The following is a 20,336-nucleotide window of genomic DNA, read 5'->3' as shown; positions in this document are numbered from 1 at the left end:
TCTTGCAAACTGCAAGTAATTTACTCATAGCCTGAATCATTACGAGGCCCACCAGAGCATCTGATTAAGCTACCAGAGAACTGCATGAAACTGAAATGCAAACTAGAGCTCAAAAAACATTGAGTCTCTGAAGGAATCCTGTGCTATCACACCTATTCCACTTAAAGCAGTTACTTCCCCTGTTATACGACATACACCCAACGCTCTTCCTATCATGCTAGCACATTCTGCTGGCTTTGCATTTTAAATCCAAAAGCCAAAGCCAAAGGAAAGAGTCGGCCCAACATCAAATCAGAACATTCTTCTCTCAAACTAAATGTTTCAGCTTATGCAGCTGACATCCACGCTACACCGAAACAGAACAGAAAGGAGTGACCGCAGCCCGCGTGGCAGGCTACGTGTCCGCTACAACATTCTAAAGACATCGGTAGTGTCTTGGCTGAAATTACCTCGCTGCCCTGAGGTACATAAGTAAGTCACAGTCATTGACTCCTGGCATCCACACAAGTTCTTCATGCTGTGTCACTGTGTCACCATCTGGGGAAGGAAACGGCTGCAGATCAGGAAGCTTAGCCTGGAAAAAATGAAGAGTTCATACAGACATTACAGTTGTTAACAGCGTTAGGAGGATGCACAAGTGCTATTTATACTGAAGTTTGTAAATTCTCTGGAATACTATGATCTCATAGATGGAAGATATTCAGACAACAGGTGGTGAAGCTGTTTGAGCCAAGTTTCAGAAGTTTGAGGAAACTAGGTCATCGAGCTCTTCACTTGATCCCGCGTTCCTCCTTTTAGAAGAGCAGTTCATTTTGTGATAATTGTGCAGGGTTAACGCCACCTCTCAGTCCACCACCAGTGAAGCCCTTCTGCACACAGACCAAGTGCAAGCGTGTCTACAGAACCATTACAGCTTGAAAGTAAACCGTTTTGTACTGCACACGTAGTCCTCCATTGCACAGAAGTCAAACACTGTTGGACAATTTACCTTCAGAGAGACAGTTTTCATTTCTCACAAAGATGCTGCTACGACTCCTGCGTGCTAGGCTAAAACACAGTCATATAACACACCAGTAAGAAAGAAGGCTACTGCATGTGTACCATTTTAAATCAATTTTAAAACCTACACATTTGACACTAAGTTCAAAATTAAGTCCTCAGTAATCATTAAAACTCTGAAGAGAAACAAAGACATTTCCTGAAAGTGAGCTAGCTCAATGAAATGAACTCTGCCACTAACTAAGTATTACACTGCATCCAGAGACCCAATTAGCATCTTTAGTCATCTACTGCTACGGGATGAGATAGCTAAGAGCCTCTTCAGAAACAGCTTTTAAGCCCTGTAATTACCTCCTATACTTACAACACTAAACATATTTGAGAGGCAACATTTATACATAACCAGTAATTACAAGTCACCAGTTCAGATGTCTTTCATGTTCTGCTCTTTAATCTGTACTTTATTTTACGTCTTGCCTGGGAAAATGGGCATGTCATTGAATTTCTCCTCTGGAAAAGGATAAGCAAGCATTATACCAAGATGAGGTATCTATGAGACCTACGCATTTTAGCAACCAGAGTGCTTTCACAAATTAATGCTCATCTGTATGTACCCTAGGAACATGCTTAATGACTACAGTTACTCCTAAGAGCAACTGCCTCTTGAACACCTCTGGTCATTAATTTGTTAGTCAAAAGTTTTCACAGAAGGACATTTAGTAGAGACTTACTCTCCTGCTCCTATGCACATACATTTTGAGGTCTGCTATTCTACAAAACGTTTATCTTCACTTGTGCCCCTACTTTCTATTGTGATACAAGCAGTAGTTTGAGGTATCTGTGCACAAAGTATGAAAACAAACTCAACAGTCCCCTAGCGTCTGTAACACGCAGAATTTAAGGAAAATGAAGGCAACAGATACTCATCAGAAACCTCTATCGAGATCTCAGGGTTGTTTCTTAGTAAGGTGGGTGGAGGAAAGCGTACCCGTCCCCTGAGTTAACAAAGCCTAGTGTGTAAAGGAGACTATTTTTACACTTTCCACAGCTTGAATCACACTGCAGAACAGAAAGCAGTTAAGTATCATCTTCAATCTGACTTCCTACTGTGGCCTACAATCACCCATTCATGTATCTTAAGATTATGCCTTATACTAATTAACAGGATGAGAATATATCCTCTTAGTGATGACTTTCGTCAGAAACACAGATGCTCAGCAAATGAGTGAAAGAACAATGGAAGTTTAAAATATTAAGCAAGCAAAAATGAACAGTGTTCTAAAATCAGCAGACCTTCTTCCTATTTTCCCATCCATAAATGCATCTGGTAATTATACCTTATGGCACAGGTGACTAATACATGGCAAAATATTAATGACAATTTGAGATGAAAGTTGTCTCGAAGGTATCATTTACAGTACTCTTATTATGACTAGTGAAAAGAATACTGCAGGTTTAATCACCAAGGACTTTTTTCCTCTAAATGCACAACATCCTTAAGAATATTAGATAGGTTCCAGAAATGTTTACTCTCACTAGTTATTAAAGAAGAGTTTAAAAAGAGTCTGAATGAATATTCATCACTTGGATGCAAAAATCCAGCACTTGGGACAGTACGAAGTCAATTCTACAGGTGAAGGAGAGAACTCGATTCCTAGTGACAGTCTGGCCTTATAAACCACAGTAAGTTGTATGTTAATGCTCTTGAAGAACAGATTATGCTCAATGCTCATGACGGATTTACCTCAAATTAGAACTCACATCTAGAGTCTTAACCTTATTCTGCCTCCCAGTGCCGGAACACCTTCAGCATGCTTCCTCAATTGCTATTTTAATAAACCAAACGACTTAAGGCACCGCTCTTAAGAACTTACAGTTCTTATTGCTTCTAATACAACTGAGGTCTCCCTATCTTTAAAATCAAAACTTATCCTCTCTACAGCATCAGAAAGTGAAAAGGAAGCCTGCATAAAAAGCTTCCTGGGAAACACAAATAAGATATTACAATTGTAACATGACTTCTGTAGACCACGGACAAAAGGGATATTTCCATAATCATCCAGAATTACTGTGCCTCCTAGTGAAAAAGAATTTAAATTGCTTTGTATGAAAATTATGCAGATAAAAAGGGGGAGGACCAGCTAACCTCTTGAACGGCAGGGGAAGAGCACGTTGGTGATGTTGGCACAGGGCAACACCGGAAAAGCGTATTTAGCAAGAAGTATATCCCAAACAGCTGCCAAAACTGCTCCAATTAGAAATACCAAATTAATTTTTAAGACGACTGTTGAATTACTGAGTACACAGCGGTCACCCTGACTTTTAAGCGAAGTGCCACAGTTGGCCAAACTCATCTAACACACAAAAACAAGAAGAGAAGATGTGGAGACTTCAGGGTAAACACAAGTCAATGAGGAAATGCAAAGCCACAGACACGACACCAGACAGAGCACAGTCAGAGACGAACACAAAAGGGAAAGCAGGTTTACAGTGAGTTCTGCATTAATGACAGCTATGTTAGACATGCTTAAAAGCACTGCATCGTGTGTTAAAAGATGAATATGTACATAAATATCCATGTATATCTCAACACAGTTGCTGTACAGGAAAGAAACCTTTCTTTCTCAGGTTTAAAGTCTTCTCATCCTTCTAATTTTGTAATGTTGTTATTGGAAGACTGCCGTCTTCTTTTTTTAATAGATCTCCACTTCTAATAGATCTCCATTTTGTTTAAAAACATAGATTCATGGAAAGGACTAACTGTTACAAGGCAACATACTATCAACTTGACAATTAGCACTATGTAAATTAAAATCAAAAGATCTACTTTCAATACAACTAGAAAACATGAAATTAAATTTTTATAGTTTGTTGAAAACATTGCTTGGTGAAAGCCAACTGAGAACACATTCATTTTCGACTCCAGAAGGCACCCAATAATAGCTGAGATTTTTCCTTCTTTTCCTGTAGTTATTCATATTCCTTCAGTCTTATTCTAGAATTAACCCACTAGCACTTCTGCTAGTACAAATCATTAACATATCAACATTTGACATAGAAAAATCTCATTAACTGAGCCAAAGAATTCTAAAGAACTCATTGGATTTGAATGCACACAATTTTAAAGAACTGTCCTCTGAATGCTCAAGTGGCGAAAGCATGCCCTCTGGATATTAGAATACAAACAAAATCCCTTACCTGATGGCTGGGTCCAACTCTGATTTCACCCTGGGTACTGTTTAGCCTCCTAATATATAAAGAAAAAAAAACAGTAATGAGAGAACTACAATTAAAGACATTCAGGATCATATTCTGTATTTTTTGTCATTGCATTTCCAATGCAAATGGAAGAGAAGCAAAAATAATACATCACTAAGTACAAAAGTGCATACTCAGGTGTATTACAGGCTACGCTGCAAATGGCAAAAACCAACAGGGCAAGTCTGGAACTCTCAGTCAAGCTGCTGAAGTCAAGAAGAGGATCAGTGGGATCTGTCCTCACAGCAGCAAGAAAGCGCTGAGCAGCTGATAATGGGACAAACATCCTCCGACTTTTTGACACTCGGGTTTCACGCAATCCAGAAGTAGCACTGACGTCTGATCAAGACCCTTTAAAAGCCTCTACGGTTCTCTACAGCTGAGAGCCACCTCAAAAGCCTCCCATGCAGAGAACCACCTTCCAAGAAGCACCTGACTTCCACTGGTGCAATGTTCCTTCAACTGTGTATTTCAACACCAAACCCAAACCAATGCAGACCCCATGCTAAGCACTATGCTACAGATTAATACACAGGATATGCCACGTTCCTCATTAACATCTTCGTGGTCATTTTCACGTTGAAAGAGAAAGGATCTTAAATAAAAATATTTGGGGTACGAATCTTTCAAGAACAGAGCCTTGCGTTACCAGAATTGGCAACACTAATTCCTCTTTTTCCAGACAGAGTTCATGGAAAACCATTCAAGTTACTTTCGATCACACATGCAAAGTTATCTGGCTCTTGTTTTAAGAAGTCAAAATTATTATTGCTGCTGTTATTAATTCACTTGCTAAAGTCACAGGACTCAGAAGCATGGAAAATCTAAAAAGCAGTAAAAACATGCCTTGTAGCATTTGTAGAAGTGAATTTAATTCAGTTCATCCAAAAAGGACTTCCCTTCTACATAATACACTTGGCCTTCGTATTTTTCCACTATTTTGAAGATACTTATATAAAAAACTTCAAGTTCCAAATGAACTGTCTTCCGTGTAGCGAGAATTATCCTCTGAAGGGCTCTGTGCTGCTCACACCATTGGCTGGAGTTACTCAAACATCACATTATAAGTTAGAAGAAAAACTGTTTTTTCATGTTGCATAGAATTACCCTGGCAACAACAGAAGTTAAAGGCATGCCAATATAAACCAGAATAACACAGCTGACAGGACAGAACTTATTTTTTCTCCCTAAATTTTCAATATACTAACAGTAAATAAAACTTTATCATTGAAGAGCACCTCTGTCACTTATTCTTTACTAAATATGTTGCAGTATAAGCAACAAGAAGGCACAGGAACAAAACTATTTACTGGAAGTACTGATTTCGCAAGAACTAAAGCTGAACTCATGGGACCTCTCTGCTGCAATCTCACATACCCAGCTCTTGTCAAGAGCCAGATCACTGCAGTCCATTAAGGCACTTGCGCCTCAACGTTGGTATTTGGGATACTGAATGCAGCTACAGTCTGAAAATTCAACGGCCCTCCAAGACTCCTGTAAAACAGCATTAAAGAACACAGCCCACTCCAAGGCAATTCAATACCCTTAAGCTCCACGTTCTTTTCCTATAAATTGTTCTTACTTAAACAGACATCTTTTATTTATATTCTGCGTATTACATTAAAAGGACAACAAAACTCAGAGCTGTTATAAGACAAATTTTTGAATTTAACACTTCAATGACTGCAAGAGATCTGGGTGAGTCTCAACACACTAGCAAGGAAGAGCGCAGCATCTTTAGTCTGGAAACAGCAAGCTTGGATTAATCTTGCAATTTGCTGTTACAGAAATACTATGACATCATTTTACAAGTAAGACGCCACCCTGGAGGATTTCTTATTCACCCTGCTGTGTTCACAACGATCAGAAGCAATGACTGACGAAAGGTTTCCTTTAAACTGTAAAAAGTTAAGATCACACCATAAACTGCTAGCCCTAAGCGAAACTACCAATGGATAGCCCAAACCATTAAACACCATTTGAAGTCAAACTGGTTACTGGAGGGGTTAGGGTTTTTTTTTACATGTTCATTTGCATATTTTTATGAACAGTCACCTCGAAATTTCAAAGTATGTTGCACACGTGTATTAAGTTAAACTTCACCTTACTGACCATTCTGAAATGTTATTCACTGGTGCACAGGTGGGTGAACTACAGCAGTGGATCTGAATGGGCCTTATCCAAGAGAACATGACAGGAGAACCTGTCAGACAGGAACAAACACAGGTTTTGAAATAATCAATGTCTATGCAATGCTACCTTCCTGGCAAGCAGATCCACTCTAAAATGTGTGCCAAAAGTCTCCTGAAAATAACAAGGAACATGTCAAAATGTTTTTTTCCGATGCCTGTTTTTGCAAGACACAATCTGACACTGTTCTCCTGTTTCGGGTTATGCAAAGAAATGACTGAACTAGAAAATCCATTTTATATTTACAACAAAATTATAAATTAAATACTCAGGTACATTTTTTCAGCTACAAGGTGTCAGAATTTTTCCCTGTACGGAATGAAGGGAAACTGACAACACAAAATGCTGATGCTCTTCCTTTATTCCCAGAATTCATTTGAAAGCCACACACACCTCTACTAGTCAGTGCAAGTCAAACTTAAAACATGCCTATGCAGTTTCTGCCAGCTACTTCACCTCAGCCAAAGGCTGCACAAGCAGGCTTTGTACTTAATCAGAAAATCAAGCTATTTTCTATTTCAACAGGAAAAACACACCACTCCAATATCCCCCAACTCCCAATTTTTTCAGTTGCAAATTCACTGAACAGGGTAAGTAAAGCGTTTAAGAATCAAGACTGACACTACAGGATGCTGGAGCATCCTAGAAGTAATTGCAAAGATAAAAGCAAAGCTCTGGATGGGACTTCAGCTCCTAGCTATCCGTGTGGCGGCCGCTGGGGAAGCTCAACGGGGCTATCCATCCATGATTCCTCAGGTGAAAACAAAGCACGGAGAGAAATACGTCCGCGTGCCTTTCACCACTCACTCACCATTTCCTGATCGCATTCACACCCTAAAGGTGCTCCCTCCCCCTGCCCCAAAAGGTAAGGGCTGGACTGAGTTCGGCTGCTGTGCAGGAAGCGCTTTCACACTGCACTACATCACACTTCTGGTTTTTAAAGGGCACAAAGCCGATCGCTCTGCCACGGCACTGAATCTGTTCAATAATTTTTACTGTTTCCACATCCCCAGGAACGGGTTTGCAAATGGAAAGAAAATCCTTGCTATGGAAACTAAAACGCACTGTAGATTTTTAAGCTAAATTATATTGGCGGAGAGCAATTACAATCATAATGGAACGGCTCTGTGTTTATTCTATGGGAAAGAAAAAAAGAGGACCCAACACCGTATATGAAATCTGACACAAAAGAAACTGATGTAACAAAGCAGTATCCATAGCAACAACAACTTAATATTTCAGTCCTCTTCAGCTGCAGTGGATTAAATATAATGACAAGATGTTCCCTTTGAGAAGTAACCTGTTGCCATGACAACGTTGTATTCTGCAAAGTAAACAGGGGCTGGTCAGAACAGAGATGGAAGCCTGCAACTGCATATCAAAAAGGCAAGAAGCCTCTGTAGCAGAGCAGGGCAAAACAAGCACCCACTAATCCGAGAGAGGCTTGTTCCAAAGAGTTCGGAGAGAAGAGAGAGGATGTTCAGTTCAATAAAGCTTTGTCCTTTCAGTTCTAAAGCAACAGGGGAGGTTGGAGGTTCAAGGCCAAAAGCAGCACCACTGAGAGAAAGCAGTTCAGAGGTGAGGATGAGAAAGGAACAGGAGACAGCACAGGGTGGTGCAGGGCTTTAATTTATCAGCTTTAGAACGAAGGAAAGAGAGGAACGAAGGCTGGCAACAACAGTTCCTGCACGGTTTCCAATACAGACACAAGTTGAAGCCTCTCTGTTTGTCATCCACACTGCACATCAGGCTCAGAGCACGTAGGCGAAAGCTGGCACAACCGGCAGCCTTCGCCCATGAAAATAACAGAGCATTGCGAGGCCATTAGGGACTGAAACACGGCAACAAAAGAACTGCCACAAGACAGAGTCCGAGCTGCAAGGAAGTACATCAGATCAGCTTTGAGGATAACCCAGGCTCAGGACTTGCAACACCAACTGCTATTAAGGTACATACAGGATTCAAGGCTGGAAAGTCACAGCAAGACTCTCCAGAGTTTGGAGGCAACGGCAGAAGGCATTTGCAGATCTCCACGTAGCACTTCTCTGCACTGTCCTATCTTTGTTCTATGCTTGACGTGAATCCAAGTCAGTTCTTTGCTCAGCACATTTAGCGAAGATCTTTGTTAGGAAGCCAGCCTTCTGAAGGAAACTGCACACGCTGTATGCACAAGGTGGACCTTCAAGGTCAGGGATCACACGTGCAGTGTGGAATCTCAGAAAGTGCGATGCTGCTTCTTTCATGATTTCCTTTTGACTACCAAAGTTCAGCAAGAAACATGCCATACAGTAATTGCACATTTTTTTATACTGACTTACGTGCCTGAGACAGGGGTGAGGGAGGTGGTACTACTGCAGTATCACATTGAACCAACTATGTTCTTCATGAGTTCGTTTCACCCAGCAACAGACATGGTTTAATTCCATTCTGCTGTGGTCACCACGCACTGCACTTCCACGTGCTTTCTGAAACACCTGCTACTAACCAGCAACAGCTCAAAACCCATGAAAATAACTTAATGCTACCATTACATTTTAAAAAACCCACTAAAACAAAACACCACAACCCAAACGCCACACACAGGACAGCATTCTGTGCTACCCATTTAACCACTCTTGGCACAATCATTCCTGATTCTGTACACTGAGGTGATCTGTAATTAAGTTAGAGGGATGCTTCAACAGAAAAGTGTTTTTAAACCGGCCAAATCAGTCAGCCACAGACCTCTCAGTCTTTCTGATCCTCCTCAGAGGTCTCCAAAAAGGGATTTCAAAACCAACCTGCTAAAACCCACTGCCTACTGCAATATATGCACATCACTAACACAAACTGCACAGTGCAAGAGAAGTTTCAACGATTAAACTGGAAGCACTACCAGCCTAAGCAGCTCTCACCACCCTGGAATACAGCCTGTAGGAGGGGACAGGGCTCTCGAGCTGAGACCAGAAGGGGCACCAGAACAGCGGTTGCTGTGCACGCAGCCATCGCAGTGCACGGACAGATTGTCTGCTAAGGAAGTGTGCAAAAACAGTTGGAAGAGGTCATTACTCTTACACGACGAAAGGTTAAAGGAAGACAGACATAGCTTAAAGCTAGGATATGCAGGGGTTTGGGGGGTGATTTTTTTCTTTTCTTTTTTTTTTTTTTTTTAATAAGCAATTACTAGCTATAGCACTAAACAATGAATCTTATGAGATTTGGTGTTATCTACAAAGCCTAGTAAGAAAATCAATGGCTTACTAAATAAAACCAAAACCAGATTAGATACACGCATTATAGTCAGAATAGATTATTAATGGCAATCATGCAGTTTAACATTGATGTAGCCAAACAGTCACTATTATTGGCAAGATAATCAGTTACATAAATTGAAAGCGTGATACAGTAAGGCAATTCCTAGATATTTGTGATTTCTGTAAAATTAATATAAATCTGCAGCAGTTAGGAAGGAGGAAGTCTCAGGAAAACATTTTTTAAAAAATCCTTTTATGCAAATGGTCCAATATCCAAGATTTAAAAAAAGCTCTCCTGAGGCAGTTCTAAGAACATCTGGCAAGGATCATTTTGTTCCTTCTCTAGAGGGACAAAAAAGGAGAGAACAAAATTACTCTGCTCCAACTTCAGCTGGTTAAAAAGTAGTTTATCAGGGCCTGAAAGGGACTGGCATTACGTTCAAGAGAAGCATTTGGTCGGACACCATTTCATTTTATTACAAAACAAAATTCAGAACTTCCCTTGCCATGCTCCTCCCTCATCCGATGCTGTGCAGGCTGTCTGCAGAGACCTAACTATAAAAAAAAAGCTTTACATACATTTGCTCCTCTGCAGCACTGAAGTAGCCAAGATTTCACCACAGTGACACAAAACAGACTGCCCACAAACACCATAAGCCTCTGTCGTACATCCCAGCTCAATTCTTACTTTCTCCAAACATCTGCTTATGGTCACTGTTGGGAGACAGGATACCGAGGAGCCAAATGGATCCTCAGTTGGACCCCACACCACCATCCTTACGCATGGTAAGTTCTTACATTACACAGTTCAAAAATACAAAAAAAGAGACAAACAGGTTCAGGCCACTCAAGCTTTAACAAAAAAACCCCACAACTATCACAGACCTGCAAGTTAGGTGCCTAAGAAAAACGGAATTGGCTCCCCCAAACACCCAACAGCAATTCTTGCTTAAAGACAATGAGTCAGTTACACTGGTTTGTTTTCATTATATAGGTACCTATATCAATTTAGAGATTAAACAATGGCTTGTTGTCTTTTTCCAACAATTATTTCCTACATAAGAAATTTTACTTCAAGTTACCCAATTTCATGTGTCCAGCTTGCACTTGTGCCTTAAACCTTTTTTTTTTAAGCAAAATTGTAAAATCCCTTTTCTAAGTAGCATCTTAATGCTCAGAAAATATTCTTGATAATGGTCAGCCTCTAGTACGTTTAAGTTTTGTTTAAAACCTGTTGTAATTGTGTTATAATAAAAAAATAACTGCACAAGCGATTTTGTGTTCTGAGTGAAAAATCAAATCTGTATTTCAGGCCAATGAACTTACACAGGAACGTTTAGTGATTGCTCAATCTAGAGCAGGAACGAATAAACATGTACTAACATTTGCATCTTCAGTACAAGCTCCAACCTGCTGATGGACTGCGGAGTCAGAATTTTAAGGAAGTGGAGGACTCTGGTTCTACACCCATGCTGCTGTTTGGAGAAGGAAGTACTTGCAGAAGTTTGAGTCAGACAGGGAAACTTTTTCAAGATAATATTATTTTTCATCAGGATTATACATTAAAAAAACCCCTATACAGTCCTTAGAAGTATTGTCCCCTACTCAAAAGGCAGGATGGAAGTGATGATAATACAGCCACTCCGAGACACGAGTTACTGCAAAGGAAACAAGCATTCTCTCCACACAGGAATTACCTGTGTGGGTAATATTTCGCTTCTAGATTTTGTTGATCACCTCTCTAATTGCTTTCCAGTATTTGTTTACCTTACCAGTACTTGGATCACAGGTTCAATAAATGAATTACAGGAAACCTTCGCATGATGCAGCTTTTTATCTGGTCTACATGCGATTTTAATAGAACCAGAACGTTACTTATTTACAAGCAACACCTACACTGATTAGTAAATACGTAAATGAATTCAGCACGGAACTACGTTGCTTTAAGTGTTTATCCTGTATAGTTCCTAACATGGCCAGGCAATACCTTTGCATTCCCAGAGCAAATATTCGCTATTAAAACTGACTATATACTACATCCGCACCATTTCTTCAGCATAAGCACAGTTTATATGCAGCACAGTGGAACCAGACAACAACCTAGCAGTTAATTTTTTCCATTAAGCTTCATGAAGGGTAGATGCAATGATCTACCACACAGTCTCCTAGCTTGCCTGACAACACCTATCTCCAGCTTCCTCGAACAGCGGATACATGGAGAAGCAACAGCACGTGTTAGAGGTGATAAGCATGAAGAACGCAGAGCGTAAAACAAGCTTGAAGATGTCCCTAGTCCCACCATACACCTGGAAATACAAAGCTCTAATTAAAACAAATTACAGCCTAAAGAACTGGAAAGGAAGGAGGAAGAGGTAATCTTACTGATTTAAGTCTTGAAAAAGCTAAAATGAGCTCAGAACAAAGGGAAGTAAGACCATCAAATACTTGGCCACTATTTCTTCACCCAAAGGACAAAACACAAGCACTTCCCATAACAGATTTGTAACTTCAACCAGTTGTTTTGAGCAGAACTGTAACTCACGAGACCACCCATCAACAGGCTCTGAACCAGAGAGAATAGATCTTCTGGGCATCCAGCCTCCTTCAAACCTCACCATCAGCAGTAAGTGCATAAGCACACTCCACAGGCCGATTGAGCAGAAAGGGTCTTTTCAGCACACGAAGTATCTTGCCAGTACCACAGGTAACTTCCAGCAGACAGCCCTACTTCTCCCACTAACAAGGGGGGTGTGGGGTGTGTTGGTTTGGGTTCTTTTGGGGGGTGGGGGTTGGTTTTCTTGTTTGTTGGGGAGGGGGGAGGTTGGTTCCCTGTTGGTAGTGGTGGGGTTTTTTTAAACCCAAGCATAAGTCTTGTACACCTACGCACAAACCCAAGGAACTGCTTTCGTTATAAACTGGCTGACCAACCCCACAACTGGCAATACAGGTGAATGACATTTGTGTTGAAGCATGTGGAAAGGAAAAATTGAGATGTCAAAAACCACTGAAGGTCTGCAGCGAGAGGAGTACTGCCACAGGGAATAAAGATATCTATACATTTGCTAGCAGCAGGAACCATCTGGTTCTACACGAGCATAGCACGGACACCAGAAGCATCCTTCAAGGGGGAGTTCTGGGAGCCAATACAACCAACATCACATCCACAAGTTCTCATATGCAAGTGATTAAGTGAAGAATGCTTTATTTGGCATATTATTCCAGCAGAATTTGTTTTGCCAAATGTAATGCTTTTGTTTGACAGATTTTTTTTTACAAACTAGAGGTGTTTTCATTTTTTTTCCACCTGCGCTATTGCAAGTTAACCTTACAGTTGTTAAAAATAAGCATGACCAAATTTTCATTTGAAGTTTAGAAGTGCCATTTTTTTCAAATCTTTTTTTAAACACACGCACAAATCATCACTGAAAACCAGCACAAAGCAGACTGCTTTGTACCCTTCCCCATCCCTTAACGCGTTCTCTTCTGCTTATAAATCAACATTTAAAGCAAAGGTTAAGGTCACAAGGTGTCACCTCCCTGTATTCCTGAAGAGCAGTGTCATATTCCTGTACATATGCAAGTGGCTCCTTTATTAGGAAGAAGGCTGCTCCTGAAGCCGAGGCCTACGGAGGCACCCCTTTCAACCGCGAGGCCAGCCAGCCAGGCTGAAGTTCAAGGGAACTATGCTCTCTACGCACCAGCACGACTCTGCTTCAGCCAGCGGCATAAATGACCAGTGACCCACACTAAAGAGCTGCTCCCGATTTTTATGCTCTACAGGTATAAAACGAAGTGGAAAAGGGAATGACACTTCAGATAGCATACTGATAGGGACGTGGCACTAACACGGGCAAAACTATGCAGGCTTATTCATCATCCATGCCTCAGCTCCTGACAAGAGAAGGAAGGTAGCCCCAGTAACGCACGCTGCGCAGGTGAATGGTTGTGTGCAAAGCTAAAGGTCAACCTTCTGCTGCAAAAGTTCCAGAGATGTCACTACGAGCAGCGCACACCATCCTGTCACCTTCAAACTCAATATACTCCGGTAACTCGCAGACAAGTTACCCTGATGGAAGCACGTCCCCTCAGCAACAGACCCCACGGTGCCGCGATCCGTTCTGCAAGCCAGCGGGCAAGGCAGAGGGCCACGGCAGAACAGCACCCAGTTCTGCACGAGTTCAGACCCTGCTGCGAATGGGAGCACGCTGCAGAATCAAGTTTACTCCCACCCAACGCACCCAAGCCCTCTCAAACCCATTTATCTTCAGCAGTGACAAGTCACTGACGGCCGTCCCACAAGGACCTCAAAGCCAGTTGCAACCGTACGATCGTCACACGGCACTGCAGAGCCCGAGTCCTCGATTTTATTCAATCGGTCTAAAAATTTAAGTGCTTTGCTAGCCCGATCGAACCGATGTGGGTATTGCTGACACAGCTGTCCTGTGACAAGCATCTCAACGCCTAAGACAATATTGCTGCAGTTTAGATGCAGAAGTGTTATTTGCATGTGACTGACAAGCAAGCAAAACCATGCCGGCTGCTGAGTTGGGGTTTGGTTTTTTTTCCCTTAATACTCGAGAAGCATCAGCAGGATCGCTGCCCCTCAATCAAACCGAGAACCACCCATCCTCAGAGCAACCAATGGCTGCTGATCTACGACCCTCCCTGGAACATTATCTGAACAGTCTGTTGCAGGCCCAAACATTTCCTAATAGCCACTTCGGTCAGCCTGCGTCCTGCAGAGCGCCTCTGCAGCTCCCTCCAGACCTGCCATAAGGCTGGCACACAGGCAGCGCAACCGAAATGAAAACTGCACCACGAGGGGGGGGGAAAAAAAATAAATTAAAAAAAGAATATAAAAAAAAATAAGCCCACACAGCTTCAGCGTTTTGCTACATGCACCCCTCAGCCAGCAGATTCCCTGCTCAGTGCCCTCATGCACCGTACGAACAGCTGCACAGCAAAGCTGATGTGATTACAAGGTTCTGAGGAACATGCAATAGTAATGCAATGATTTCATAAACATTTCAGAAGTCACAAATAACAGCAAAAATCATCATTGTTTAGGGGAGGCCAGAGTGATGTAGCCTACCTGCAGGGGCTGAATGGATCATCCATGACTAGGACAGGCTCTGGTGGGTTTAGATGTATTCCTGAACCCTCTACTTAACAGCTAAAACTCTGCCTTTTCCACTCTACCAACTCAAAATGGAGGCACATGCAGTCTGAGAGACCTCAGAGAGCTTTCACTGAGCTTGTGCTATGACCTAAGCCTGCACGCAGAACGCAGAAACTTCGCCCTCGGACTGACAGGACTGAGCATGTGCTGTGACCCTCCCTCATCCACACACTGTCTTACAACGCAATCAATCTCAACCCCGCTGTTTCCGTAAATAAAGCACACTGAACAGACTCGGCAGCTTCTGCATACCAAGCTAGTGTGCAGGGAAGTGGGGCCTTAGCTAGGGGATCTGATACAGCCAACGCCTGAGCGCAGAGCGATGCAGAGCCTGGAGAGCTCTGCTCCAGCACTTGGGGTATCTTCTCCACGCGAGATGCACACCGCTTGTAAAAACACTTCTAAAAGCTTTTTGTTGTTGTTGTTGTTTCCAAGTTTGCAATTAGCTTTTAGAAAATTTACATCGATTAAAAGGCGCCGGAGGTTTTCACAGATGCAAGTGACAGAAGCCTCACATTTTAAGATACTATTTATTTATTAGGATATACTACTTAGCTATTAGGAAACGAAGCAACAAGCTGAGGACGAAACACCTTTATTCTACCTGTCAATAATACACTATATGAGGACATTTAAAGAATATGAATCCTCCGCAACAATGCCATTGCCACGCACAAGCACGTGCGAACGCAAGGTGAACCCAAGACGAGCCTTGACTCACTCACCAACCTCGATTTTTGGCGTTCCTGATAATTAATGCATTTTCAAAAAAATTCTTAGCTCCCCATTTATACAAAGGTAATAGGCCCCCCCCTACAGCACAAAATACTTCAATTAGTATACTTGCCTCCATTTTAGAGCATCTGAGATGCCTGAATTTACCGTGAGGCTAGAGAAGGATAAAAAGTTTCTCAAATTCTGAATTTTAAAAGACAGATCATGCAAAATAGACGAGGCCACGCAGCAATCCCAAATTTTCTCTTACACAATAATCCAGTGAGAAAATTTTATAACAACATAGGTGGATACACCCTTCTGGTTGCCCATATTGTCACCTCCCACCCCCTTCTTGGGAACCTTCACCAACATAGTCTGGCTCCTCCAAAGAACCTGCAATAACAATTAAAACATTCAGTAACTTCAACGTTTCAGCTACAGTGGCTCTGCTGAAACTATCTGATGCTACCAAAGCTCATCCATAAGCTGAGGGAAAGAAGCCATTCCCTACGATACAGGATGGAGGGGCCTGGCTCACGCTTGTGAAAAAATAAAAAAATACATCTAAAACCAAATGCAACCAACCACAATAAAAGCTCCTATGTTAGTTATTTTTAAAATACTACGCTATACAAGGCTATTTAATTAGAACTTACAGAAACACAATGAGGTTTCATAAACTGCTTTAAAAACAAGAGACACTAACCTACCATAACATTCTATCAGCTCACTTGGGATACAAAAATATTACAGGAAGACATGCAGAACAAGACTGCCTGACCAAGTTTTCCCAGACCACAGACTAGAAAGAGGTAACTACTCCAAATACGTTGCACAGTCTTTACCAGCTGACTGATAAAAGTACAAGGCCAAATTTCTCTCTTCGTTTCAACCACGGTTGAAATGTATTTCTGGGTGTTTTCTTGATGCTGTTCTGGATTGGGTTTTTCCTCCTCAAGTTCACAGCATGATCTCGAGAAAAAGTTCTCAGCTTTTACGCTACCCTCCAGTTCAGAGATAAATTGTGATATGGACACACAGAAATAATGTATTCCAAATTACAAAGTGTGGTGCCAGCCAGAAAGAACAACCCAAGGAAGTTATATATCCATTTATTTAAAAGCAGGTTTTGGGAGGGTTTTTTGTCTGTTTGTTTAAAATGAATCAACTGCAAGGTACTTCAACATATGACAGTTCCTACTGACATGAAGTGAGGGTGCTCAGCATCTTCTGTAATTCTTTCCCAGGACTATTAGACAGGAGTGATACAAAACAACTCTGCTGTAATTTAGTAAGACATACAGAGGCCATCTGTTTCATATCACATGGGCATACCATACAAACAGTCCCCAATCTCCCCCATCAGGAGGATTCTGGGTTGTATTTAAAATTGCTAGACCTATTTTAAAAAAAAATTAAAAAACTGGACTTGCAATATGCTGTAAGAATCGTCTTATTTAAAGTACACCACAAACCATCATAGTGTTCTACTGAGTGAAAGCGTAATAGGAACTCATTTTAAGGCTCTGATGAGAGCCATAAGGATGGATAAAGTTAGAAACCCTTGTGATCTTCTCACCCTCTATCACTGCCCTAGGCACTGTTATATGCCTAGACTGAAAATATTCTGACTGCTAAAAATTAACCAGACAAAAGGATCAAAACAAGCAAAACAGAGCTCTGCAGTCCTCTTTAGCCTCTGCTCAACATTTTGGCTGCAGATATCAATTCATCATTCAACTACATTTTTTTCTAAAGATGGACAACATTAAGAGGAAGCTTTGAAAATCCTACATAACACAGAACTCCATACTGGCTTCTTGATTTTCTAGGAATATGCACTATTCTAATCTGTTTCTAGACCTGAAACTTGTACTCCACCCACTACAATTTCCATTGAAAAGAGGAGGGGAAAAAAAAAGAAAGAAAAAGGGGGCTCGAGTCAGACTTCCATCATGAAGCCTCTTCTAGACTACATAAAATAGTAAGCCATGAAGGACACAAAAAAGAGCAAGTCGCCTTCAATTTCACTCTTGGGAACAGTCCTCTCAGACACACCAATACTCCTTTAGCTCACGACATCCCCCAGTAAGAATACTTCAGAACAAAAAGATGAAAAATAGAGGAAAAGCAAATGTTGTGGAATAAAAACCACAGACAAGATCCTGCTCTTCCCAAAACATCTACTCAGAAAATTCACCCATGGCTTGAATGTTTGGTATTATTTTGTTCTACAATGTAAAACGATGTTGTGGAAGAATAATTGTGATTCATGGCCATGAAAACCGCTTGTGGAATAGTATCCGATTGTTTCTAGTTCAAGTAAAAATTCAGCAGCACTTAAATCTATGTGTATTTGCAGATGTCAGTGTCAGACAAAACATCAGGTATTTACTATGTACTCCTGAGATTAAAGAGCTGATTGCCTAGGACATGCCATAACACTACAACAAGGCCAACACCACCAGTGGCATTTGGCACGCCTGCATCCTTGACTAAGACAGTTCAAAGTTGCTTCTGTAAGTCCATACAGGATATCAGAGCACAAAAGGAAGGACTGGAAGAAGTCCTTGCCAGAACCAGCTTGATCTGGCACTACACTACAGATAGGGGAAGAGCTGCAGTAAATGAGTGGTAAAATGCGAGCTGGTGAAAAACGGCTGTCTGAGGTGAAGCAGCACGTTCAACAGCATTCCCCAGCCTTGCTGCCTATTTCTTCTCAGCAGGCAGAGCTGGTTTCTGACTCAAATACCAAAATCGACAGTTTAACTCAAGCTGGTGCAGTTACTCAGTTTCTGAAGTGGTACATCAGGTCTGGTTTTAATTGTCCATTAATGCTTCTTCACTGCTTTTCTATACACTTTGAAAAGCTTCTAAACTAAGTTCAGGGCCTAAACAATTCACCTAACATGTCTTCTTTGACAAAGCATTGGTCTCACCCAGCCATTTGGGTAACCCAAAGGTTTGAGTGGGATTCCATGTTAGTGGAATTAGCCAGTGTCAGAGCAGTCACTTCTCTGAGGAGACATGAAATCAATTATTTCAAAGTACTTGGCATAAAATGAATTTTCTTTCTCAGCTGGCTATACAAGCTTAACGGATGTATTCTACACTCTCAAGAGCGAGGAACATACTTCGAGTCTGCTTCCTAGCTTAACACTCTATGCAAGGTGGTAACACCCAGCCTCTAACTTTAAGATTAGTTTAGGTTTTTATTCCATGATCAGATTTTTCTCACTGATGTGAGAATTAATGAAACATAGCATGTAATCTTTTACTGAACTCTGCAGGAAAAAAAAGCACCCGCTTGATATACACTGTAAAGGAAAAAGTTAACCCGAAAGAAACAGGTTTAGAACTTCAGACCACAGAATCAGGATCGTGGTTGGTACTTCCCAAGTTAAACCTACAGTCAGCAAGCTTTCAAACAGAAAAGAAAGGACAAAGCATACTTTCCTTTAGCACTGTGTGCTCCAAGAACAAGAGGGCTTTTTGCTACACATCCACTACACTAGTGTTTCGGATGTTTTAGGGGTCTGGGATTTCTGTGGATTGTTTTGCAAATAGAACACATGAAAACATGGAAAATAGTCAGATTCCCACCACACCGAGCTGCATTTGAGAGTCCTGGAAAAGCACACGAGTATCTTATGCTGAACGCAAAATAAAACCACGCAAACAGAAATGTGTCTTTGTAGATACAATCCACAGCTCAAGCTTGTCTGGTCTAAGACGTATCCTATCACACAGTTCTACAAGTCAGTTGAGGGGGGTCACAGTGCAGTATTCAAAACCTTATCTCCAACATACTATTACTTCAAGGTGCCATGAACATTCTTCCATCTTCTTCACGTGAAACAAAACACTACATTAGAAAAGCAGATCAAGTTGAAGACAAAGTTTTGGTTTTTATAGACAAACCAACGGGTAACATGTGTTCCAGGATGACAATACTTCTAACTTCCAAAAGCAAAATAAATCTAGAATTGGGTACTCAGAGCAGCATGCATTGTAAAGCAGTAGCAAACACGGGCTAAAAATAATGAAGCAACCTAGACTCAGCTCCTTTTTCTAAACCTCCTCAAATTCCAAGACTAAATACAAGACTTGGTGAGCTAGAACTAAGAGACCCTGGCTGCAACCAAATGAAGAAAAACCCACATTTTGAGAGCCAGCTAGTAATTAGCTAATCCCTAAGTGCTATGCTTTGTCATTTCATTGATCTTTCCAGGCTCAGTCATTTTCTAATAGCTGGAAGAATTAACAGCTACTTCTACACAGAAAGCGGGTTTAAAACTGCACTGACAATTTGCATAAATGGCATTTTGTAAGAGAAATCATCCATTAAACACAGAACTTGAACACTAATACAAATAGTTCATTTAGCATTCAGACCCTCAAAACTAAAATGCATGGAAAAAAGTAACAAAGTCAAATATAGGGGTCAAGCACAGTACTGAATATCAGAGAGGTCTATGATGACAAACTTCATAAATGCCTCGCCTTGTCAGACTGCTCCAAAAAAAAATACACAAACGACGTGACAAAAACATTTTAAAGTACCGTATTCTAAAATATTACAGGATTTCATGCCCTTTTCAGAGATCTCAGCACCATACACTAGCAAGATTGCCTCCTAGGGACTTAGCACTGAGACCTGCTATGAATGTAAACTGAATCCATTCAGAGAGTTTACCTAGGCCGATACCTTGTCTCAGACGTACGGACAGTTTAAGACACTTCAGAGTAAGGTACAGAAG

General features: G+C 41.2%; 1 protein-coding gene across 1 annotated transcript in view; it reads right to left on the bottom strand.

The window, feature by feature from the left end:
* The window catches only part of RERE (arginine-glutamic acid dipeptide repeats), a 173,986-nt gene that overhangs the window by 93,867 nt on the left and 59,783 nt on the right, over nucleotides 1-20,336 (bottom strand). The window contains exons 6-7 of the mRNA XM_086476019.1: nucleotides 4,198-4,246; nucleotides 450-574 (exon numbers count right to left, since the gene is read on the bottom strand). Of these exons, the coding sequence (XP_086332145.1) occupies nucleotides 450-574; nucleotides 4,198-4,246 (174 nt within the window). The remainder of the gene's footprint in view (nucleotides 1-449; nucleotides 575-4,197; nucleotides 4,247-20,336) is intronic.

Source organism: Leptosomus discolor, chromosome 20, assembly GCF_034619465.1.
Source record: "Leptosomus discolor isolate bLepDis1 chromosome 20, bLepDis1.hap2, whole genome shotgun sequence".
Classification (NCBI taxonomy): Eukaryota; Metazoa; Chordata; class Aves; order Leptosomiformes; family Leptosomidae; genus Leptosomus; species Leptosomus discolor.
The sequence above is the reverse complement of the archived record's forward strand: the minus strand, read 5'-3'. Positions and strand labels throughout refer to the sequence as shown.